The sequence below is a fragment of the Nomascus leucogenys genome, chromosome 12 (genome assembly GCF_006542625.1).
Source record: "Nomascus leucogenys isolate Asia chromosome 12, Asia_NLE_v1, whole genome shotgun sequence".
NCBI lineage: Eukaryota > Metazoa > Chordata > Mammalia > Primates > Hylobatidae > Nomascus > Nomascus leucogenys.
In genome coordinates, this window is record NC_044392.1 from 9,233,434 (window position 1) to 9,253,986 (window position 20,553).

General features: G+C 39.6%; 1 protein-coding gene across 1 annotated transcript in view; it reads left to right on the forward strand.

Annotated features, from left to right (window-relative positions):
• The window catches only part of RLF (rearranged L-myc fusion), a 75,617-nt gene extending 55,064 nt beyond the window's left edge, over positions 1-20,553 (forward strand). The window contains exons 6-8 of the mRNA XM_030823548.1: positions 2,154-2,290; positions 11,158-11,299; positions 15,427-20,553. Coding sequence (XP_030679408.1) covers positions 2,154-2,290; positions 11,158-11,299; positions 15,427-20,082 — 4,935 coding nt within the window. The 3' untranslated portion in view covers positions 20,083-20,553. The remainder of the gene's footprint in view (positions 1-2,153; positions 2,291-11,157; positions 11,300-15,426) is intronic.

Sequence of the window (20,553 nt, forward strand, 5' to 3'; positions counted from 1 at the left end):
CCCAGAAAGTCTTTTTTGGTCCCCAAATTTGGGTTAGATTCTTCTTACCAAAGGTATTTTTAAAAAGTATACTCTCTCATTATAGCTATTTAATTCTTAGTAACTGCTTCCTTACTAATAACCCTGACTAGACTGTGATATCCATTAGGGCAAAAAATTAGATTGGCTTTCATCTCAAGTACTTAGCACAGTGCAGGTATTTAGCAAATGGCACTGCTTTGCTAGGCACATACATTTTGATACGGCTATTTTTCTTCTTACAGGATTTGTTTACAGTGGATTTGGGATATTATTTATAGAGCTGTGCTCTTGTCCTCAAGTTTATAGTCTAGCTATAGAGCCATAGTGAAAGTGCATAAAAAAGTAAAATAATAGGGCCAGGGTGTTGGCTCATGCCTATAATCCCAACACTTTGAGAGACTGAGGCAGGAGGGATCACTGGAGGCCAGGAGTTTGAGACCAGCCTGGGCAACATAGTGAGACCTCATCTCTACAAAAATTAAAAAAAAAAAAAAAAAAGAAAAAAACTGGGACCTGTGGTCCCCACTACTTGAGAAACTGAGGCAGGAGGATCGCTTGAGCCCAGAAGCGTGGAACCTTCAGTGAGCCGTGATTACCCTAACTGCACTGCAGCCTTGGCAACAGATTAAGACACTGTCTTAAAAAAAGAAAAAAAAAAAAAACTAAAAATAATAAAAGGTAAAGGCCAGTATGAGTAGGTTAAATGTTGGCCCAAGGCAGAATAAATAGCCCAATTTATACATTTTTAATATAAAAATGAACTTTGGACTCATTTTTTATTTGTGAAATAGAAATAATATTGCCTGCCTTGCCAGTCTTACAGATTTGCCATGTTGAGATATGACAAAAAACAAGATAATACAGTAAAACTTATTTGAAAAAATAAAAAAAAGTTCTAGAAATAAGTGCTACAAAGGAGAAATTTGAGAGTGTTTGACAGCAAACCAAATAACATGACCTTAGAAGTTAGGAAAGGATTCTGTAAGAAAATAACATTTGAGCTGAGCTTTAAAAAAAGCCTTTCTGCACCTACCTGAAGAGATGACTAAAATTAGAGCCTTAGAACCACCCCCTTGTAACTGCGTAGCACTCTGGAGGAGATGAGCTGTTTACCTCATTTGCTCTGATGCAAAAAAAAAAAGCCGGGCGCGGTGGCTAACGGCTGTAATCCCAGCACTTTGGGAGGCCGAGGCGGGCGGAACACGAGGTCAGGAGATCGAGCCCATCCTGGCTAACACGGTGAAACCCCGTCTACTAAAAATATAAAAAATTAACCAGGCGCGGTGGCAGGCGCCTGTGACTACTCAGGAGGCTGAGGCAGGAGAATGGCGTGAACCTGGAAGTCGGAGGTTGCAGTGAGCCGAGATTACGCCACTGCACTCCAGCCTGGGTGACAGAGCAAGACTCCGTATCAAAAAAAAAAAAAAAAAAAAAGAGAGAAAGGGTCTTTAAAGTCTAGTTCACTTGTTTTATACTCTTTTTCAGTGTAGGAAAGGAGCCCCAGAAAAATTTGACTGATTTGTCCAGAGGGTTTTTGTTTGCTTTTTTAAGACTTAAATCATATAAATGAAAAGATGTATTTCTAAAAAGGGTTTTGATGGTCTGAAAAACTCATTAATACACTAGATATTTTCCTTCTATGAAAAAATGATGTTAATGTAGCATTTGTATTTAAAACAGTTCCTGAACTGGCCTCCTTTAGCCCCACTGACATTGAGGATAAGCCATATGTTTTACTATCTGTAACCAGAGTGACCCAACTGTGGTCATAGATGCTAGGGGAAGACAGGAACAGGAAAGAAAAAAAAAAGATAGTAATACTTCAGGTAAAAATAACCTGAGATTATTATATATAATTTGACTCATCTATATGGTAGCAGTGTTTGTAAGTAATTTTTTTAAACTGCAAAAATGTTGTTATCTGTACTGAGACTGTAGTAGAACTTCCTTATAGTGTCTGTTCCCTTCTTTAATATTTTCTTATGTGAAATATTCATGCCAGAAGACTCATTCATTAGCAGGAGAAAATTATGTCTCTAATTTTTGCCTCATTAAGAAGTTTCACATTATATAACAGAGTTTACTGAAAAGTCACCATTTTCTTTTTGACTTAGTCATCTCATTTTTGATAGATTGCAAAGGTCGACTGCAAGGAAGTACTAGACATCATTTGTAATCTGGAATCTGAGGGGCAGGATAACACAGCATTTGTTCTTTGTACGACTTACCTTACCCAGCAGCTCCAAACTGCAAGTGTATATTGTTCTTGGTAAGTATATTCAGTTTTGCACTCTTTATTTGTTGGTACATAGTATAGCATTTAGGGTTTATGTAAAATGTTAATTTGTTTCTAATTTAAAACCTAGCATGACCTGTGAATAGCTTCTTGCTTCCACACACAATCATTTAATTAAAAATATCATTGGTTTAATCTAGTCAAGAAAAGGTAAAATGTTCCTCTTGATCATCCCATAACGGGTTGTCTGTTAACTCCAATATGTCTTCTACCTTGAAGATAAAATTTTGTCAATATGAAACAAACCTGTGTTAGATTGTTTTTCTTTTCATTTTTTTAGTATCTTCTGGGTAGTCACTCCCCATTCTTGGGAACCCACAAATGAAAAGGATCAAATTATCTAGGTTTCTAGGTCAAACTAGCACTAAAAAAGGAAATTCATTTGAATAGTAATCTCTTTTGCAACTTTGGAACTATATAGTTGAATTGCATTATTTTGGTTTTAATTCAATTTATATCTTGTTTGCCTACAGAATACTTAGTTGCTAAAAAGGAAACAGTAAGTGTATCCGTGGTTCTTTCATTCTAACTGTATTGAATCTATTTAGGCCAAAGGGACAAACCTGATACACAGGAAACCTCTAAAATGTAAGACTCTCTGTCAGTAAGTATCAGATTAGTGGTATGGATAATGCTATAGGAGATCAGAGAGAGGTGCTCACTGTATACCAGATTATTAAAGGTGTCAGGGAGGAAGTAATATTTGAGATTTAATTCTAAGAATGGGTTGGATTTGCATTATCTTGATTAGAGGAGCTCTGAGTATTTCAGAACCTAAGGATGGCTTAAAATTGGAAATGAGCATTTTGTTTATAGGAAAACCTAGTAAAGCCTTTTGTGTACTTCAGCCCTCATTGATCTCCCTCTGGATTGTCTGTCTATTTTTATAGTTTTATGGTTAATACCATTGTATGTTACTATATTTCTGTTTATTATTTTATGTAGAAATTTTGTGTACTGTAATCTCACCCAGTCCTCATAATAATCATTGTACAGGTGAGGCAGTGGGGGGATCACAGGGACCAGAGAAAACTTGTAATTGTCCATGGTCTCAAGGCTAAAGTGGGAGAGCTGAGATTCAAGCCCAGGTTTTAGACTTCTAATCCAGTGCTTTTCTTCTGTATACTTGTTTTCTTGGCATAGGCCAAAATTCAAATTGTAGTTTTTTACCACCAAATCCACTCTGCCAGAGTTATACCTCCTGTGAGAAAGGAGATAGTGGGATAGGGACTTAAATATAATTTCTTTATAATGAAAAAATATCCACCATTATAGCTAGGTTTTCAATACAAATAATAAATTAAATCATATATAGAATGTGTTATAGTTTGTGTTTAAAATTTTTCTCCCCTTCTTCAGTCAGCCACCATTTACCCTTCCAGAGCTGTTAGTGGCTCTAGGATTAATGCTGTTCTTCTGTAGCAGGAAGAGATCAACAGAGAGTTCCCTTTGTGGCCTCCTCAGGAGCCATAATGAGTAAAGGAAAGAAAATCTTAGTCATTTCACACTTTGTTAAAAGGAAGCTTCTTTCAATTCAAGGAGCAATCGCATCTTTTTTTTTTTTTTTTTTTTGAAATGAAGTCTTGATCTGTCACCCAGGCTGGAGTGCAGTGGTGTGATCTCGGCTTACTGCAACCTCCGCCTCCCAAATAGCTGGGATTACAGGTGCACACTACCACGCCCAACTAATTTTTGTATTTTTGGTAGAGACTGGGTTTCACCATGTTGGTCAGGCTGGTCTCGAACTCCTGACCTTGTGATCCACTGCCTCAGTCTCCCAAAGTGCTGGGGTTACAGGCGTGAGCCACCGCGCCTGGCCACATCTTTTTTTTCTTCCCCTTCCATTGTTTTCGAAAGCTTTTTTTTTTTGCTAGTGGGATGCTGGAGTTAGAATATTAGAATAACATAAAACATTGAATTTTGGCCAGGCATGGCTCACGCCTGTAATCTCAGCACTTTGGGAGGCCAAGGTGGGTGGGTCACCTGAGGTCAGGAGTTCAAGACCAGCCTGACCAATATGGTGAAACCCCATCTCTACTAAAAATACAAAAATTAGCCGGGCATTGTGGCAGGCACCTGTAATCCCAGCTACTTGGGAGCCTGAGGCACCAGAATCACTTGAACCTGGGAGGCAGAGGTTGCAGTGAGCTGAGGTCAAGCCAGCCCAGGAGACAAGAGTGACTCTGTCTCAAAAAAAAAAAAAAAAAAAAAACCCAAAAAAAACCCATTTAATTTTACTAAGGAAAATTAATCACAGGAATTCTGTTCATATGAGATAGATTCTTTTGTTATGCTTGAGGTAGTGGGACATAAGGAGTATTTGTTTAGAAAAAAGCTTTTAAATTAAGTGGTATTTTGGATAAGAGAGATATCAGTATTTTTTAAATGTGACAATAAAGTTAAAATACAATAATAAAAGTAGTCATGCTTATTTTTAAACACATATGCTAGAATTTATTTCTTGGGAGTATCATTCTTGAGTGTAGTTACCATGAAGATAATATTTGAAATGTAAACTACGTAGCTATTGGCCAGGTGCAGTAGCTCACGCCTGTAATCCCAGCAATTTGGGAGGCTGAGGCGGGTGGATCATTTGAGGTCAGGAGTTCAAGACCAGCCTGGCTAACATGGTGAAAATCCAGCTCTACTTAAAATACAAAAATTAGCCAGGCGTGGTGGCGTGTGCCTGCAATCCCAGCTACCCTGGAGGCTGAGGCAGGAGAATTGCTAGAACCCTGGAGGCAGGAGGTTGCAGTGAGCTGAGATCGTGCCACTGCACTCCAGCCTGGGCAACAGAGCAAGACTCCGTCTCAAAAAAAAAAAAAAAAAAAAAAAAAAAAAAAAAAAAAAGGCCGGGCGCGGTGGCTCATGCCTGTTATCCCAGCACTTTAGGAGGCCAAGACAGGCGGCACGAGGTCGGGAGATCGAGACCATCCTGGCTAACACAGTGAAACCCTGTCTCTACTAAAAATACAGAAAATTAGCCGGCCTGGTGGCGGGCCTGCCTGTAGTGCCAGCTACTCGGAAGGCTGAGGCAGGAGAATGGTGTGAACCCGGGAGGTGGAGCTTGCAGTGAGCCGAGATCGCGTGCCATTGCACTCCAGCCTGGGTTACAGAGCGAGACTCCATCTCAAAAAAATAAATAAATAAATAAAGCCGGATGGTAGTGGTGCGCACCTATAATCCCAGCTACTCAGGAGGCTGAGTCAGGAGAATCACTTGAGCCTGGGAGTGGAGGTTGTGGTGAGCCAAGATCATACCGCTGCACTCCAGTATGGGTGACACAATGAGACGCTGTCTCAAAAACCCAAACAAAAACAAAAAACTATGTAACTGTCACTCAGAACATTTTTTATTCTTTTAGAAATTTCCCTCAGAGATATTTACAAACCACAGTAAAAAGTAAAGCTGTTTTAAACTTTATAGCAGTTATTGTTTAACTTATTTATTAATCTTGACCTGAAAAGATTTTTGGCTGTTGAAGAAAATTAAAGAAGTACTAGAGGAGTAAGCTCCCTGTAGATGCCTCTCAGTGGTAACATAATTGGAATAGTCGTGTATTTGAAAAAGGTGACCATTTTGAGTGAGATGATGTTTGTATATAGAGAGGTGTAATTACTGCAGCCATTTTAAAGTCATAAAGTTGAACTTTGAACCTCCACAGTAAGCTTTCAGTGAGTATTTGATAGACTGGCTTTTGCTTTCTGTAATGTGTCTAAGCTTAAATTTTGTGTTAACACATTTGTATTTCTTCAGATGTAGTTACATGTCTGTTCTGCCCCAGCTAGACTGTGATATACCAACCAATATGTTGTCTAATTCACAGTTGTGTCCTCAGTAACTGGCGAAGACTAGCATATGTGTTTTATTTAACAGAATTGTATGGGAGAGAAAAGAGGTCATGGGGGTCAATTATTGTAATAGCTTTAAAAAAAATTTTTTTCTATAATAGTCTTTTTTAGGGGATGATCATCCCTTAATTCCACAGTTTTATTTTCTTCATTCCTAAAATACCTAAATTCTGAATCTCCGTGTAACATGTTAACTGGACTTCATGGGCTTCTTGCTATGTAGAAACACAGAGTGATGTTTGTATGTGTGTGTATATATATATGTATGTATATATATATGTATGTATATATATGTATGTATGTGTGTGTGTGTGTATATATATATATATATATATATATATGTATATGTATGTATTTATTTATTTTTGAGACAGAGTTTCGCTCTTGTCACCCAGGCTGCAGTGCAATGGTGCAATCTCAGCTCACTGTAACCTCTGCCTCCCGGGTTCAAGTGATTCTCTGCCTCAGCCTCCCGAGTAGCTGGGATTATAGGTGCCAGCCACCACGCCTGACTAATTTTTTGTATTTTTAGTAGAGACAGGGTTTCACCATGTGGGCCAGGCTGGTCTTGAGCTCCTGACCTCAGGTGAGCCACCACGCTGGCCAAAACACAGAGTAATTTAAAGTTCTTGCTTAGTAGCTAAATTCCTACCAAAATGTGTTTCTTGCTGTTAACAGAGCTAAATTTCCTTTCCGATTTTTATAAATTTATATATAATTTGTTGAAATGAGCTAGGTGATGGGCTAAATCAAGGGTGTAGTAGATCATCTGAACATTGGAAGCATACATAAAATGGAATCATTTTCCATGATTTTCAGTGGTTGGCTTTTTTTAAAAAAAGTCACATTATTGTAGTAATTGAAGAAGAACTTATCCTAGTGCATGTTTGATCTGTCAGGCTGTAGGTTACTATTGGATGTTGATTTCAGTGTTCCAGTGTACAGATTTGAATGGATGATTGAAGTGACATCTTGCATCCTCATGAGTAACATACTGGCTGTCGTGGTTTCAGGCATGTTTATATATCTGGGTGGGTAATCATTTTACATCAATTTATAACTGTGCAAATATTTTTACAAAATACACCATAAAATGCCCATTTTTGATCATGCTTATTTGGAGTTAACGTACTTGGAGCCTGAAATACTTAATTTGGAATAAACCAAGCCCTAGACGTTCTGACTTACTGTTTTAAAAATTATTTGAGTGGCCAGGCATGGTGGTTTACGCCTGTAATTCCAGCACTTTGGGAGGCCAAGGCGGGTGGATCACGAATTCCGGAGTTCAATACCAACCTGGCCAAGATGCTGAAACCCCGTCTCTACTAAAAATACAAAAATTAGCTGGGGATGGTGGCGGGCACCTGTAATCACAGCTACTAGGGAGGCTGAGGCAGGAGAATCGCTTGAACCTGGGTGGCAGAGGTTGCAGTAAGCCGAGATCGCACCACTGCACTCCAGCCTGGGTGACAGAGCAAGACTTCATCTGGGAGGAAAAAAACTATTTGAGCCTGTAATCCCAGTACTCCGGGAGGCTGAAGTGGGTGGATCTCTTGAGGTCAGGAGTTCGAGACCAGCCTGGCCAACATGGTGAAACCCCATCTCTACTAAAATTACAAAAATTAGCCGGGCATAGTTGCGTGCGCCTGTAGTCCCCAGCTACTCAGGAGGCTGAGGCAGGAGAATTGCTTGAACTTGGGAGGCAGAGGTTGCAGTGAGCCGAGATCATGCCACTGCATTCCAGCCTGGGCAACAGAACAAGACTCCATCTCAAAAAATAAATAAATAAATAAAAAGGCCAGGCGCGGTGGCTCATGCATGTAATCCCAGCACTTTGGGAGGACAAGGTGGGCGGATCTCCTGAGGTCAGGAGTTCAAGACCAGCCTGGCCAACACAGCGAAACCCCGTCTCTAAAAATACAAAAATTAGCTGGGCGTGGTGGTGGGCGCCTGTAATCCCAGCTACTCGAGGGAGGCTGAGGCAGGAGAATCACTTGAACCCGGGAGGCGGAGGTTGCAGTGAGCCAAGATCATGCCATTGCACTCCAGCCTGGGCAACAGCGTGAGACCCCATCTCAAAAAAAAAAAAAAAAAAAATTATTTGAGAGACCTTAATTCTCAACCTGCCTTTTACCACTTTAATGGATTTACCTAACTTTGTTGCCAGGCTGGAGTATAGTGGCAAAATCGAAGCTCACTGCAGCCTTGAACTCCTGAACTCAAGTGATTCTCCCACCTCAGCCTTCCAAGTATCTGGGATTACAGGCATGAGCCTGTGTGCCCGGCTTTAGTTAGTGAATTTTATTTTAGTTGAGAGAAGATATTACTCTGTCACCCAGGTTGGAGTATACTGGTGAGATCACAGCTTACTGCAGCCTTAAATCCTGGGCTCAATGACCGCCCCCCGCCCCCCCGCCTCTGCCTCCTCAGTAGTTGGGACTACAGGTCCCAACCAAGAGTGGCTAAGCTTTTTTTGTTTGGTTGGTTTTAGGGTCTTGCTGTGTTGCTCAGGCTGGTCTGGAACTCCTAGCCTCAAGTAATCCTCTGCTGAGGTTATAGGCATGAGCCACCATGCCCAGCCCTGCAGTAAATTTTAGATAGTTGACATCATTTACTCGTTTATCTTTATAATCAGGATTTACTGGCTTTGATAATTTTTGTTCTGTTCAAATAGGACAGATTTCACATACATATGACAGATTACAAAAGTTTTTATTACTTAACGTGCTTAAATCTGAATAAAGCAATTGTGTGTTTAAAATGAACAGTTATCCCAGCTTGCCTGGCTGGTGGCTATTTTCACAGCTGGCTATCTCAATTTTCACTTCTTGTGGTTAGTAAAGTAGCATTAGCCAAATAAAGGCAAATATTTAAAGGCATTTTAAATTAATTGTATTTGTTATAGCTCAAATTTGCCATCCTGTTAAGCTTCATTCATGTATTTTTTTTTTTTTTTTTTTTTTTTGAGACAGAGTCTTGCTGTGTCACCCAGGCTGGAGCTCAGTGGTGCAATCTTGGCTTACTGCAACCTCCACCTCCCGGGTTCAAGCAATTCTCCTGCCTCAGCCTCCTGAGTAGCTAGGATTACAAGCATGCACCACCACACCCAGCTAATTTTTGTATTTTTAGTAGAGACAGGGTTTCACCATGTTGGCCAGGCTGGTCTTGAACTCCTGACCTTGTGATCCACCCGCCTTGGCCTCCCAAAGTGCTGGGATTACAGCCATGAGACACCGCGCCCGGCCAGTCATTTATCTTTTGAGACACCATATATTCATTTCAATCTTTGAAGCAAGTTTTGTAACTACTTAAAAATTTCACCTTATGCCGGGCACGGTGGCTCACACCTGTAATCCCAGAACTTTGGGAGGCCGAGGCAAGCGGATCACCTGAGGTTGGGAGTTAGAGACCAGCCTGACCAACATGGAGAAACCCCATCTCTACTAAAAATACAAAATTATCCAGACGTGGTGGCACATGCCTTTAATCCCAGCTACTTGGGAGGGTGAGGCAGGAGAATTGCTTAAACCTGGGAGTTGGAGGTTGTGGTGAGCCAGGATCGTGCCATTGTACTCCAGCCTGGGCAACAAGAGCAAAGCTCTGTCTCAAAAAAAAAAAAAAAAAAAAAATTACCTTACAAGAGCCCCAGTTCCCTCTTTAGAAATACAAGAAAATAAATTCTGTTAAATATATTTACTTTAAATTACATGTTTTCATTTCTTAAGCTTTGGATTTGTAGCCAACTTTCTGGGAAACAGTCTGTGTTAATAGCAATATAGGATATCAGTGTTTTTAAATTGGCTTATGAAAAAGTACAGATTTTTAAATGAAAATTATTTAATCAATATCCATTGATTTACTTAAAAGAGCCACATGTATTAAGTGATAGCATTCTTTTTAGTTTAGTGGGTTTTTTTGTTTTTTTTTTTGAGATGGAATCCTGCTGTGTCGCCTAGGCTGGAGTGCAATGGCGCTATCTCAGCTCACTGCAACCTCCGCCTCCCGGGTTCAAGCGATTCTCCTGTTCTCAGCCTCCCAAGTAGCTGGGATTACAGGTGTCCACCACCACGCCCAGCTAAGTTTTATATTTTTAGTAGAGATGAGGTTTCACCATGTTGGCCAGCCTGGTTTCGAACTCCTGACCTCAAGTGATCTGCCCCCCTTCACCTCCCAAAATGCTAGGATTACAGGCATGAGCCACCCGCCATGCCTGGCCTTTTTAGTTTTGCTATTAGAAGTGATAACATTCTTTTTAGTTTCACTATTAGCTTTCCTTGCATTCACATTTTACATTCTCATTAGCATTTCTATCCTTGGCATTGTTGAGTTTCTAATGCTTTTTTGCTTGTTTTACCCATTAAATGTTTTTGTTTAATTTATTATTTTCAAGCTTTCCTTTTGTTTCCATAATGAATCTTTGTGAGATTCCTGTATTTTAGCCATTTCCAAAAAGTGCCATTTTACTTATTTCGCTGGAAGTATTTAACCATTCCAAACTACAGGCTCTAAGTAGCATCCTGACATTTTAGATCTGGAAAGGGCCCTTAAGATCACTGTATCGAAGTGTACCATTAGAGTGTCTATTTGTTGTATATATATTTCGTTCTTAGTTTAGTGATGTCTGATTATCTCTGCCTGTTAGGACAGGGCTTAATTCAATCAGTATATTAATTACCAGTGTGAAGGATAAAACCTTTTAGAACAACATGGGATCTAAATAAGTTTTTTTAAAATGCCACTGTTAAGGATGTAGTGTTTTGTTTTTATTTTTCCCCCCAAACACAAGAGAGAAGTCAGGGAATTGTTACGGAGGATTCTTAACAATTTTATCAGTTTGGGAGAAAGCAGTGGTGAATATAGACAGCTTTTAATCTAGTTTTTGTTTTCTCTACTGTCAGCTTTCTACAGATCAAAAAATTGGGTTGCCGGGGGCAGGGCAGCAAATACCAGTTACTTTAAATGTTTTACCGTGATCTTCTTTTTTTATAGGGAACTGACTCTTTTTTGGAGTAAACTGCAAAGAAGAATTGACCCTTCTTTAGATACTTTTTTGGAGCGCTGTCGTCAGTTTGGTGTCATAGCTAAAACGCAGCAGCATTTATTTTGCCTCATTAGAGTTATACAAACTGAAGTGAGTACTTTATGCCTTCTCTGCTAACTGTAGCTGGAGGAAAGAAATGAGTGGGAAGATAACTTCTCAGGAAATTCTCTTTAAAGGAAGATAAGAAATAATGGGTTTTAATAAGATTAATGGAATTGACCACATCTGACTGTTTCTCCAGATTGACTTCCTATAATTAATCAGAAACAAATTGATGGTCAAACAAGTTAGGTGATATTTATTTCTAATTACTGTGAATGAAGTTGTGTCTCCTGTCACATTAAGAACATTTTAAGAGGCCAGGCACGGTGGCTCAAGCCTGTAATCCCAGCACTTTGGGAGGCCAAGGCGGGTGGATCACTTGAGCTCAGGAGTTTGAGACCAGCCTGGCCAACTGGTGAAACCCTGTCTCTACTAAAAATACAAAAATTAGCCGGGCATGGTGGCGGGTGTCTGTAATCCCAGCTACTTTGGAGACTGAGCAGGAGAATCGCTTGAACGGGGAAGGCGGAGGTTGCAGTGAGCCAAGATTGCACCGCTGCACTCCAGCCTGGGCGACAGAGTGAGACTTGGTCTTTTTTTTTTTTAAAAAGAACATTTCAAGGTAACTATAGAACTTGCCTGTTTAAACAATTACTTTATAACTGGCCATTAGAACATTTTGTTTTGTTTAAATCTTTAATAAAGGTACTAATTTTCTATTGTTGAATAACATCACAAAAATTAATACTTAAAACAATGTCCATTTTTATCAGTTCAGTTTTGTAAATCAGAAATCCAGCACAATGTGGCAGGATTCTCTTCTAAGATTATCATATTGGCTAAAATGTAATTATCCGGGCTAAGTTCTATCAGAGGCTCTGTGGAAAATCCACTTCAAAGCTTGTTCTTATCATTGACAGATTTCAGTTCCTGTGGTTGTAGGACTAAGGTTTCTGTTTTCTGGCTGGCTGCCAATCAGGGTCTGTTCTCAGGTACTAGAAGCTACACTCAGTCTTTGCCTCTATTTTCAGGCGGCAAGGGTGCAACAAGTTGGTGCGTGAAACCTGACATCTTCCATCTCTGACTTTAGTTTTCAGTTTTTGGTTGAGACAGGTCTCGCTGGTGTAGACACCCAGGCTGTAGTGCAGTGGTGTGATCATAGCTCATTACAGCCTCAAACTCCTTGGCTCAAGCAATCCTCCCATCTCAGCCTCCAGAGTAGCTGAGACTACACGTGTAGTCTTTTTTGGTGGGGAGCAGGGGTAGATACAGGGTCTTGCTTTGTTGCCCAGACTGGTTCTCAACTCCTGGCCTCAAGCAATTCTCCCACCTCAGCCTTCCAAAGTGCTGGGATTATAGGTGTAAGCTGCCACACCTGTCTGCTTGAACTTGGGAGGCAGAGGTTGCAATGAGCCAAGATCACACCATTGCACTCCAGCCTGGGCAACAGAGTGAGACTCTGTCTCAAAAAAAAAAAAAAAAAAAGATTAAATGACTTGGCTATATCCTGTGTGCGCTTGCAACAGTATGCCAAGTCACTCTTGATCCCTCCCTCACCTTCCTGGTTTAAGACCCACCAATTTCTTCAAAATTCAGCTCCACATTCCATATCCTGATTCAAATTTATTCACTACTTTCAGTAACTTTTTGGCATATCTGTTTAGAATATATAATAGTATTTCTGGTTACTTTTCTTTGAAAAGTGTTGTTAGTGACTTTTCAAATGTTACCATCCCAGCCAGATTAGGTTGTTTAAGAAAGAATGGCCATTCTTTGCTGTCCACCTCACAGTCTTCCAAAAGGAGTTAGTAACTTGTTGAGAAACTGTGAATTATTTTAAAATTTAGCTGACTTTCCCCAAGTCCTCTCTGCTCTTACTTACAAATGATAAACTTATATCACATCATCCTAATAAGTCAAGAGACCCATGGTCTAGTCCTGTGGAGCCACCAAAGCAACATGGCCTGTTTTACTTGGACTACATTCCAAATGAGAGGGAGAAACTTCTATATTCTTTAGGCCACTACTGTTGTGGGATGTCTGCCATTCACAACAGAACCAGATCCTAGCTGATATAGGCCAGGTAATGCCTCTCTTTCAAAAAAGCTAGAGTCTCGGCTCATCTGAAAGGTAGGGAGTTATCTCAGTTGATTGTTCACAGTTACAGACTGAACTCTGTTCTACTCTTTCCCCCCTTCTCACTATTACGCTTGATTAGTTTTAAAGAAAAAAAAGTTGGAGTCTCAGTTTGCAAGGGATTCTACACTCACTCACTCCCTTTTCACCTACCAGTCCACATCTCTTCTACTCTTCAGGCTAAATATCTTTTTTTATTTTTTATTTTTTTTTGAGACAGAGTCTCACTCTGTTGCCCAGGCTGGCGTGCAGTGGGGTGATCTCAGCTCACTGCAACCTCTGCTTCCCAGGTTCAAGGGATTCTTATGCCTCAGCCTCCCAAGTAGCTGGGGCTTTGGGCCTGCATCACCATGCCTGGCTAATTGTTTGTATTTTTATTAGAAATGGGGTTTTGCCATGTTGGCCATGCTGGTCTTAAACTCCATGCCTCAAATGATGTGCTTGCCTCGGCGTCCCAAAGTGCCGGGATTACAGGTGTGAGCCACCGTGCCCGGCCTAAATGCTTTTAAGTCCTTGCTCCTCTGCTCACTAGTTAGTGACATTGGGCAACTTAACCTTCTGAGTGTTGGGGGTTTTTTGTCTATAAAATGAGGATAATATGTGCAAAAAAGTTTATTTCAAGTAAGTGCCTAGGGTGTAGTAGGGGTTCTGTAAATCAATGACAGTGATTTCTTTGTGTTCCCAGCATTTAGAATGAATGATGCCCAACACAGAATTAAATGCCTGGCAAATTGTTTACTGATTTAAACAGTGGAATTTACTCCGTTATTTTAAATCATATTCTGTTAAATAGTTAGAATGTGCCAGCGTTATTATTTCATCTTTATAACCTTAGGAGGAAAATCTGTTATTACCGTTACTGTTATCATTTTACCAATAAGGAAACTGAAGTTTAGAGGTTGAGAACTTTTCACTTATTGTGAAGCTGGGGTTCAAAGGCAGTCAAAGTCTGATTCTAAAGTCTCTGCTCATAGCAGTGCGTTTTAAGCCACTCTGACATATCTTGCTTTTCTTTGCTCATGTCATTTTCGCATTTTATTTCAGCCTGTCAGATAAAAAGAGTTATCTTGTATGTACCAAGCTTTTATCACATATGACCAGGTCTTCCTAATTTTAAACTAGTTTCTGAGAACCTGCTGCCATAGCAAGATTTTCTGATTTCTGTTTTTTCCCTGGAAAGCTGAGATTCAGTACACCTGTGACGGTGACTATAAATTACCAAATTCTTTCAGGAGGAAATGGAGAGGATCATTTATTTTATCTTTGAAGTTTTGAAAAATCCAAGTGTTCATGATACAGAGAATTTTTTTTTTTTTTTTGAGACGGAGTTTCGCTCTTGTTGCCCAGGCTGGAGTGCAATGGTGTGATCTTGGCTCAGCTGCAACCTCCACCTCCCGGGTTCAAGCGATTCTGCTGCCTCAGCCTCCCGAGTAGCTGGGATTACAGGCATGCACCATCACACCTGGCTAATTTTGTATTTTTAGTAGAGATGGGGTTTCTCCATGTTGGTCAGGCTGGTCTCAAACTCCCGAACTCAGGTGATATACCTGCCTTGGCCTCCCAAAGTGCTGGGATTACAGGCGTGAGCCACCGTACCCGGCCAAAGAGAATTTCTTAAATTGAATTTAATCTTAGACTCACATTTATACCTGTGTTTCCTGTTGCTGCCATTTTAAACCCTGCCCCTCTACTCAACATCATTCTATTTTGAATCCTCCAGTGACCTTTTTTATCCTGAATTTCTTTGGATTCACATGCATTTATTGTTTATGCATTCGGGGTACAGATAAATTCCTTGGAAGTAAGGAACTGCTTTAATACACAGTGCCTAGTAAATGTACATTGTTCATAGTTGTAGCATCTAATTCAGTTCTTTGCATGTTGAGACAAGAAATATCTAAATAACTTTCATGAAGAAAGATTTAAGATAAAATTTAGGAACTCTAAAAGTTGTTAGAAGCTAAAATTCCTTATCAGTGAAAGTTATGTAATCTTTCTGTATGCAAAAAAATAATTTTTTTATCGTCTTTTACTTACAGGCACAAGATACTGGTCTTGGGGTGTCAATTTTACTGTGTGTCAGAGCTCTTCAACTCAGATCAAGTGAAGATGAGGAAATGAAGGCATCAGTTTGTAAAACAATTGCCTGTCTTTTACCAGAAGATTTAGAAGTTAGACGAGCCTGTCAGCTTACAGAATTCTTAATTGAACCCAGTTTGGATGGATTTAATATGTTAGAAGAACTATATTTGCAACCAGATCAAAAATTTGATGAAGAAAATGCACCGGTTCCAAATTCTCTTCGATGTGAGCTCTTACTAGCTTTAAAAGCCCACTGGCCTTTTGATCCTGAGTTTTGGGACTGGAAAACTTTAAAACGACACTGCCACCAACTTTTAGGACAAGAAGCCTCAGATTCTGATGATGATTTAAGTGGCTATGAAATGTCCATTAATGACACAGATGTTTTAGAGTCATTTCTCAGTGACTATGATGAGGGTAAAGAAGATAAACAATATAGAAGAAGAGATTTGACAGATCAGCATAAGGAGAAAAGAGACAAAAAACCCATTGGCTCTTCTGAAAGATATCAGAGGTGGCTTCAGTATAAGTTTTTCTGTTTGTTATGTAAGCGGGAATGTATAGAGGCTAGAATTCTTCATCATTCTAAGATGCATATGGAAGATGGAATTTACACCTGTCCAGTTTGTATTAAAAAATTTAAGAGAAAAGAAATGTTTGTTCCTCATGTGATGGAGCATGTTAAAATGCCACCAAGCAGAAGGGACCGCTCTAAAAAGAAATTACTGTTAAAAGGCTCTCAAAAGGGTATTTGTCCTAAGAGCCCCTCTGCAATCCCAGAGCAAAACCATTCATTGAATGACCAAGCCAAAGGAGAGTCTCATGAATATGTCACATTCAGCAAATTAGAAGATTGCCACCTGCAAGACAGAGATTTGTATCCATGTCCCGGTACAGACTGTTCCCGTGTGTTTAAGCAATTTAAATACTTAAGTGTGCATCTTAAAGCTGAACACCAAAATAATGATGAAAATGCCAAGCACTACTTGGATATGAAAAATAGAAGAGAGAAGTGTACTTACTGTCGACGACATTTTATGTCTGCTTTTCACCTTCGAGAGCACGAACAAGTGCATTGTGGGCCTCAGCCTTATATGTGTGTATCTATAGATTGCTATGCTAGGTTTGGATCAGTAAATGAACTACTTAACCATAAACAAAAGCATGACGATCTGCGTTATAAATGTGAATTAAATGGCTGTAATATTGTTTTCAGTGACTTGGGGCAGCTTTACCACCATGAAGCACAACACTTTAGGGATGCATCTTACACATGCAACTTTCTTGGCTGTAAAAAGTTCTATTACTCCAAAATTGAATACCAGAATCACCTCTCAATGCATAACGTTGAAAATTCAAATGGAGACATAAAGAAATCAGTGAAACTTGAGGAGTCTACAACAGGTGAAAAGCAAGATTGTATTAATCAGCCCCATCTACTTAACCAAACTGCTAAGTCACATTTACCTGAAGATCTTTTTTGTGCAGAATCAGCTAATTCTCAAATAGATACAGAAACTGCAGAAAACCTGAAAGAAAACAGTGACAGTAATTCTAGTGATCAGTTAAGTCATAGCTCTTCAACTTCAATGAATGAAGAGCTAATTGACACACTAGATCACTCTGAAACCATGCAGGATGTATTGTTATCTAATGAGAAAGTCTTTGGGCCCTCCAGTTTAAAAGAAAAATGTTCCAGTATGGCAGTTTGTTTTGATGGGACTAAGTTTACCTGTGGTTTTGATGGCTGTGGTTCCACATACAAAAATGCAAGAGGAATGCAGAAACATTTACGGAAGGTTCATCCATACCATTTCAAGCCAAAAAAGATAAAGACGAAAGATCTGTTTCCCTCTTTGGGTAATGAACATAATCAGACAACTGAAAAGTTGGATGCAGAACCTAAACCCTGCTCAGATACAAACAGTGACTCCCCAGATGAAGGTCTAGATCACAATATTCACATTAAATGTAAACGAGAACATCAAGGTTACTCCTCAGAATCCTCCATTTGTGCTTCTAAAAGGCCCTGTACAGAGGATACCATGTTGGAACTTCTGTTACGCTTGAAACATCTAAGCTTGAAAAACTCAATAACACATGGATCTTTCTCAGGGTCATTGCAGGGGTACCCATCCAGTGGTGCTAAGTCTCTTCAATCAGTTTCATCTATCTCAGACCTTAATTTTCAGAATCAAGATGAAAATATGCCAAGTCAGTACCTTGCACAGTTGGCGGCTAAGCCATTTTTCTGTGAGCTTCAAGGATGCAAATATGAATTTGTGACCAGAGAGGCTCTGTTAATGCATTATCTTAAAAAGCATAATTATTCAAAAGAAAAAGTCCTTCAGTTAACCATGTTCCAACATCGGTATTCCCCATTTCAATGTCATATTTGCCAAAGGTCATTTACAAGAAAAACACACCTTAGGATTCATTATAAAAATAAACATCAAATTGGCAGTGACAGAGCAACTCACAAACTATTAGATAATGAAAAGTGTGATCATGAAGGCCCATGTTCAGTAGATAGGTTGAAAGGTGATTGTTCTGCAGAACTTGGAGGTGATCCCAGTAGTAACTCTGAGAAACCACACTGTCATCCTAAAAAGGATGAATGTAGTTCTGAAACAGATTTAGAATCATCTTGTGAAGAAACAGAAAGTAAAACATCTGACATTTCATCACCAATAGGCAGCCATAGAGAAGAACAAGAAGGAAGAGAGGGCAGAGGTAGCAGGCGAACTGTTGCTAAAGGAAATCTGTGTTATATTTTGAATAAATACCACAAACCATTCCATTGTATTCATAAAACTTGCAACTCCTCATTCACCAATCTAAAAGGCTTAATTCGCCATTACAGAACTGTACATCAGTACAACAAAGAACAGTTATGTTTAGAGAAAGACAAAGCAAGAACCAAAAGGGAACTTGTCAAATGTAAAAAGATATTTGCTTGCAAATATAAGGAATGTAATAAACGCTTCCTGTGTTCCAAAGCTCTTGCTAAGCACTGTAGCGACTCTCATAACCTAGACCATATTGAAGAGCCTAAAGTACTTTCCGAAGCTGAATCTGCAGCAAGGTTTTCTTGTAACCAGCCTCAGTGCCCTGCTGTTTTTTATACATTCAACAAGTTGAAGCACCACTTGATGGAACAGCATAATATTGAAGGGGAAATACATTCAGATTATGAAATTCATTGTGATCTTAATGGCTGTGGCCAGATTTTCACCCATCGCAGTAATTACTCACAACATGTATATTACCGACATAAAGACTATTATGATGATTTGTTTAGAAGCCAGAAAGTAGCAAATGAGAGACTACTAAGGAGTGAAAAGGTATGTCAAACAGCTGACACTCAGGGGCATGAACATCAGACCACCAGGAGATCATTTAGTGCTAAGGCTAAAAAATGTGGCTTAATCAAAGAAAAGAAAGCCCCAATAAGTTTTAAAACCAGAGCTGAGGCCCTCCATATGTGTGTGGAGCACTCTGAGCACACACAGTACCCCTGCATGGTTCAAGGATGCTTATCTGTGGTGAAGTTGGAGAGCAGCATTGTGAGGCATTACAAACGCACTCATCAGATGAGTAGTGCCTATTTAGAGCAACAGATGGAGAACCTTGTTGTTTGCGTTAAGTATGGTACCAAAATTAAGGAGGAACCCCCTTCTGAAGCAGATCTCTGTATAAAGAAAGAAGAAAATAGAAGCTGTGAATCAGAGCGCACAGAACACAGCCATTCCCTGGGTGACAGTAGTGCACCCATCCAGAACACTGATTCCTGTCATTCAAGTGAAAGGGATGGAGGTCAGAAAGGGTGCATAGAAAGCAGCTCAGTATTTGATGCAGATACTCTGCTCTACAGGGGAACTTTGAAATGTAATCATAGTTCAGAAACCACTTCCCTGGAACAGTGTAATATAGTTCAGCCTCCTCCTCCTTGTAAAATAGAAAATTCCATACCTAATCCCAATGGGACTGAAAATGGGACTTATTTCACAAGTTTCCAGCTGCCTTTACCAAGGATCAAAGAATCAGAAACCAGGCAGCATAGTTCAGGGCAAGAAAACATTGTAAAAAATCCAACCCATGTCCCGAAAGAGAATTTTAGGAAACATTCACAGCCCCGGTCATTTGATTTGAAGACTTACAAACCTATGGGATTTGAATCTTCATTTCTGAAATTTATTCAGGAAAGTGAAGAGAAAGAAGATGATTTTGATGATTGGGAGCCTTCAGAGCACTTAACATTAAGTAGTTCTTCACAGTCCAGTAATGATTTAACAGGGAGTGTTGTGGCAAATAATATGGTGAATGACAATGAACCTGAAGTTGACATACCTCATTCTTCCAGTGACTCCACAATTCATGAGAACCTGACTGCAATCCCACCTTTAATAGTAGCTGAAACAACAACAGTTCCTTCCTTGGAAAACCTGAGGGTTGTATTGGACAAAGCATTAACAGACTGTGGAGAGCTTGCCTTAAAACAGCTTCATTATCTTCGGCCAGTGGTTGTTCTTGAAAGATCTAAGTTTTCCACACCAATTTTAGACTTATTTCCAACAAAAAAGACAGATGAGCTTTGTGTAGGAAGTTCATAAGTAGCAATTTTGTTTTAGTAACAGATTGGCTCCAACACTGCAACATGGGGACATTTGCCAACTCGAACAAAGGCTGAGAAGCAGCCACACCGTTGTTTAGGTAGAATAGGCTGTGTATTTACATGAATGTATAATATCTATGTCAGCAGTATTGGCTGAGTCCATTAGCTCTCCAGTTTGGTTTAATGATTGGGTTTATTTTTTGTTTGTTTATTAAAAAAATGGAACTGTACACTTGTTTGGTGCTAATTAATACATCAAAATATACTGGGGCTTCCTTTTTCAAATTAAGTGTGCATGATTGTATATGGAACAAATACTAAGGTCCCAGGGTGGGAGGGCTAGGGAAAGGGATATGGAGTTCTTACTTGACTTGAATGTGCACCTGAGGGTGCTTTGTGTAATATATTGTACACTACAGCATCTTATATTTTTTGAGTTGAGTTTCAATAAATTACAATTTTTCACCCA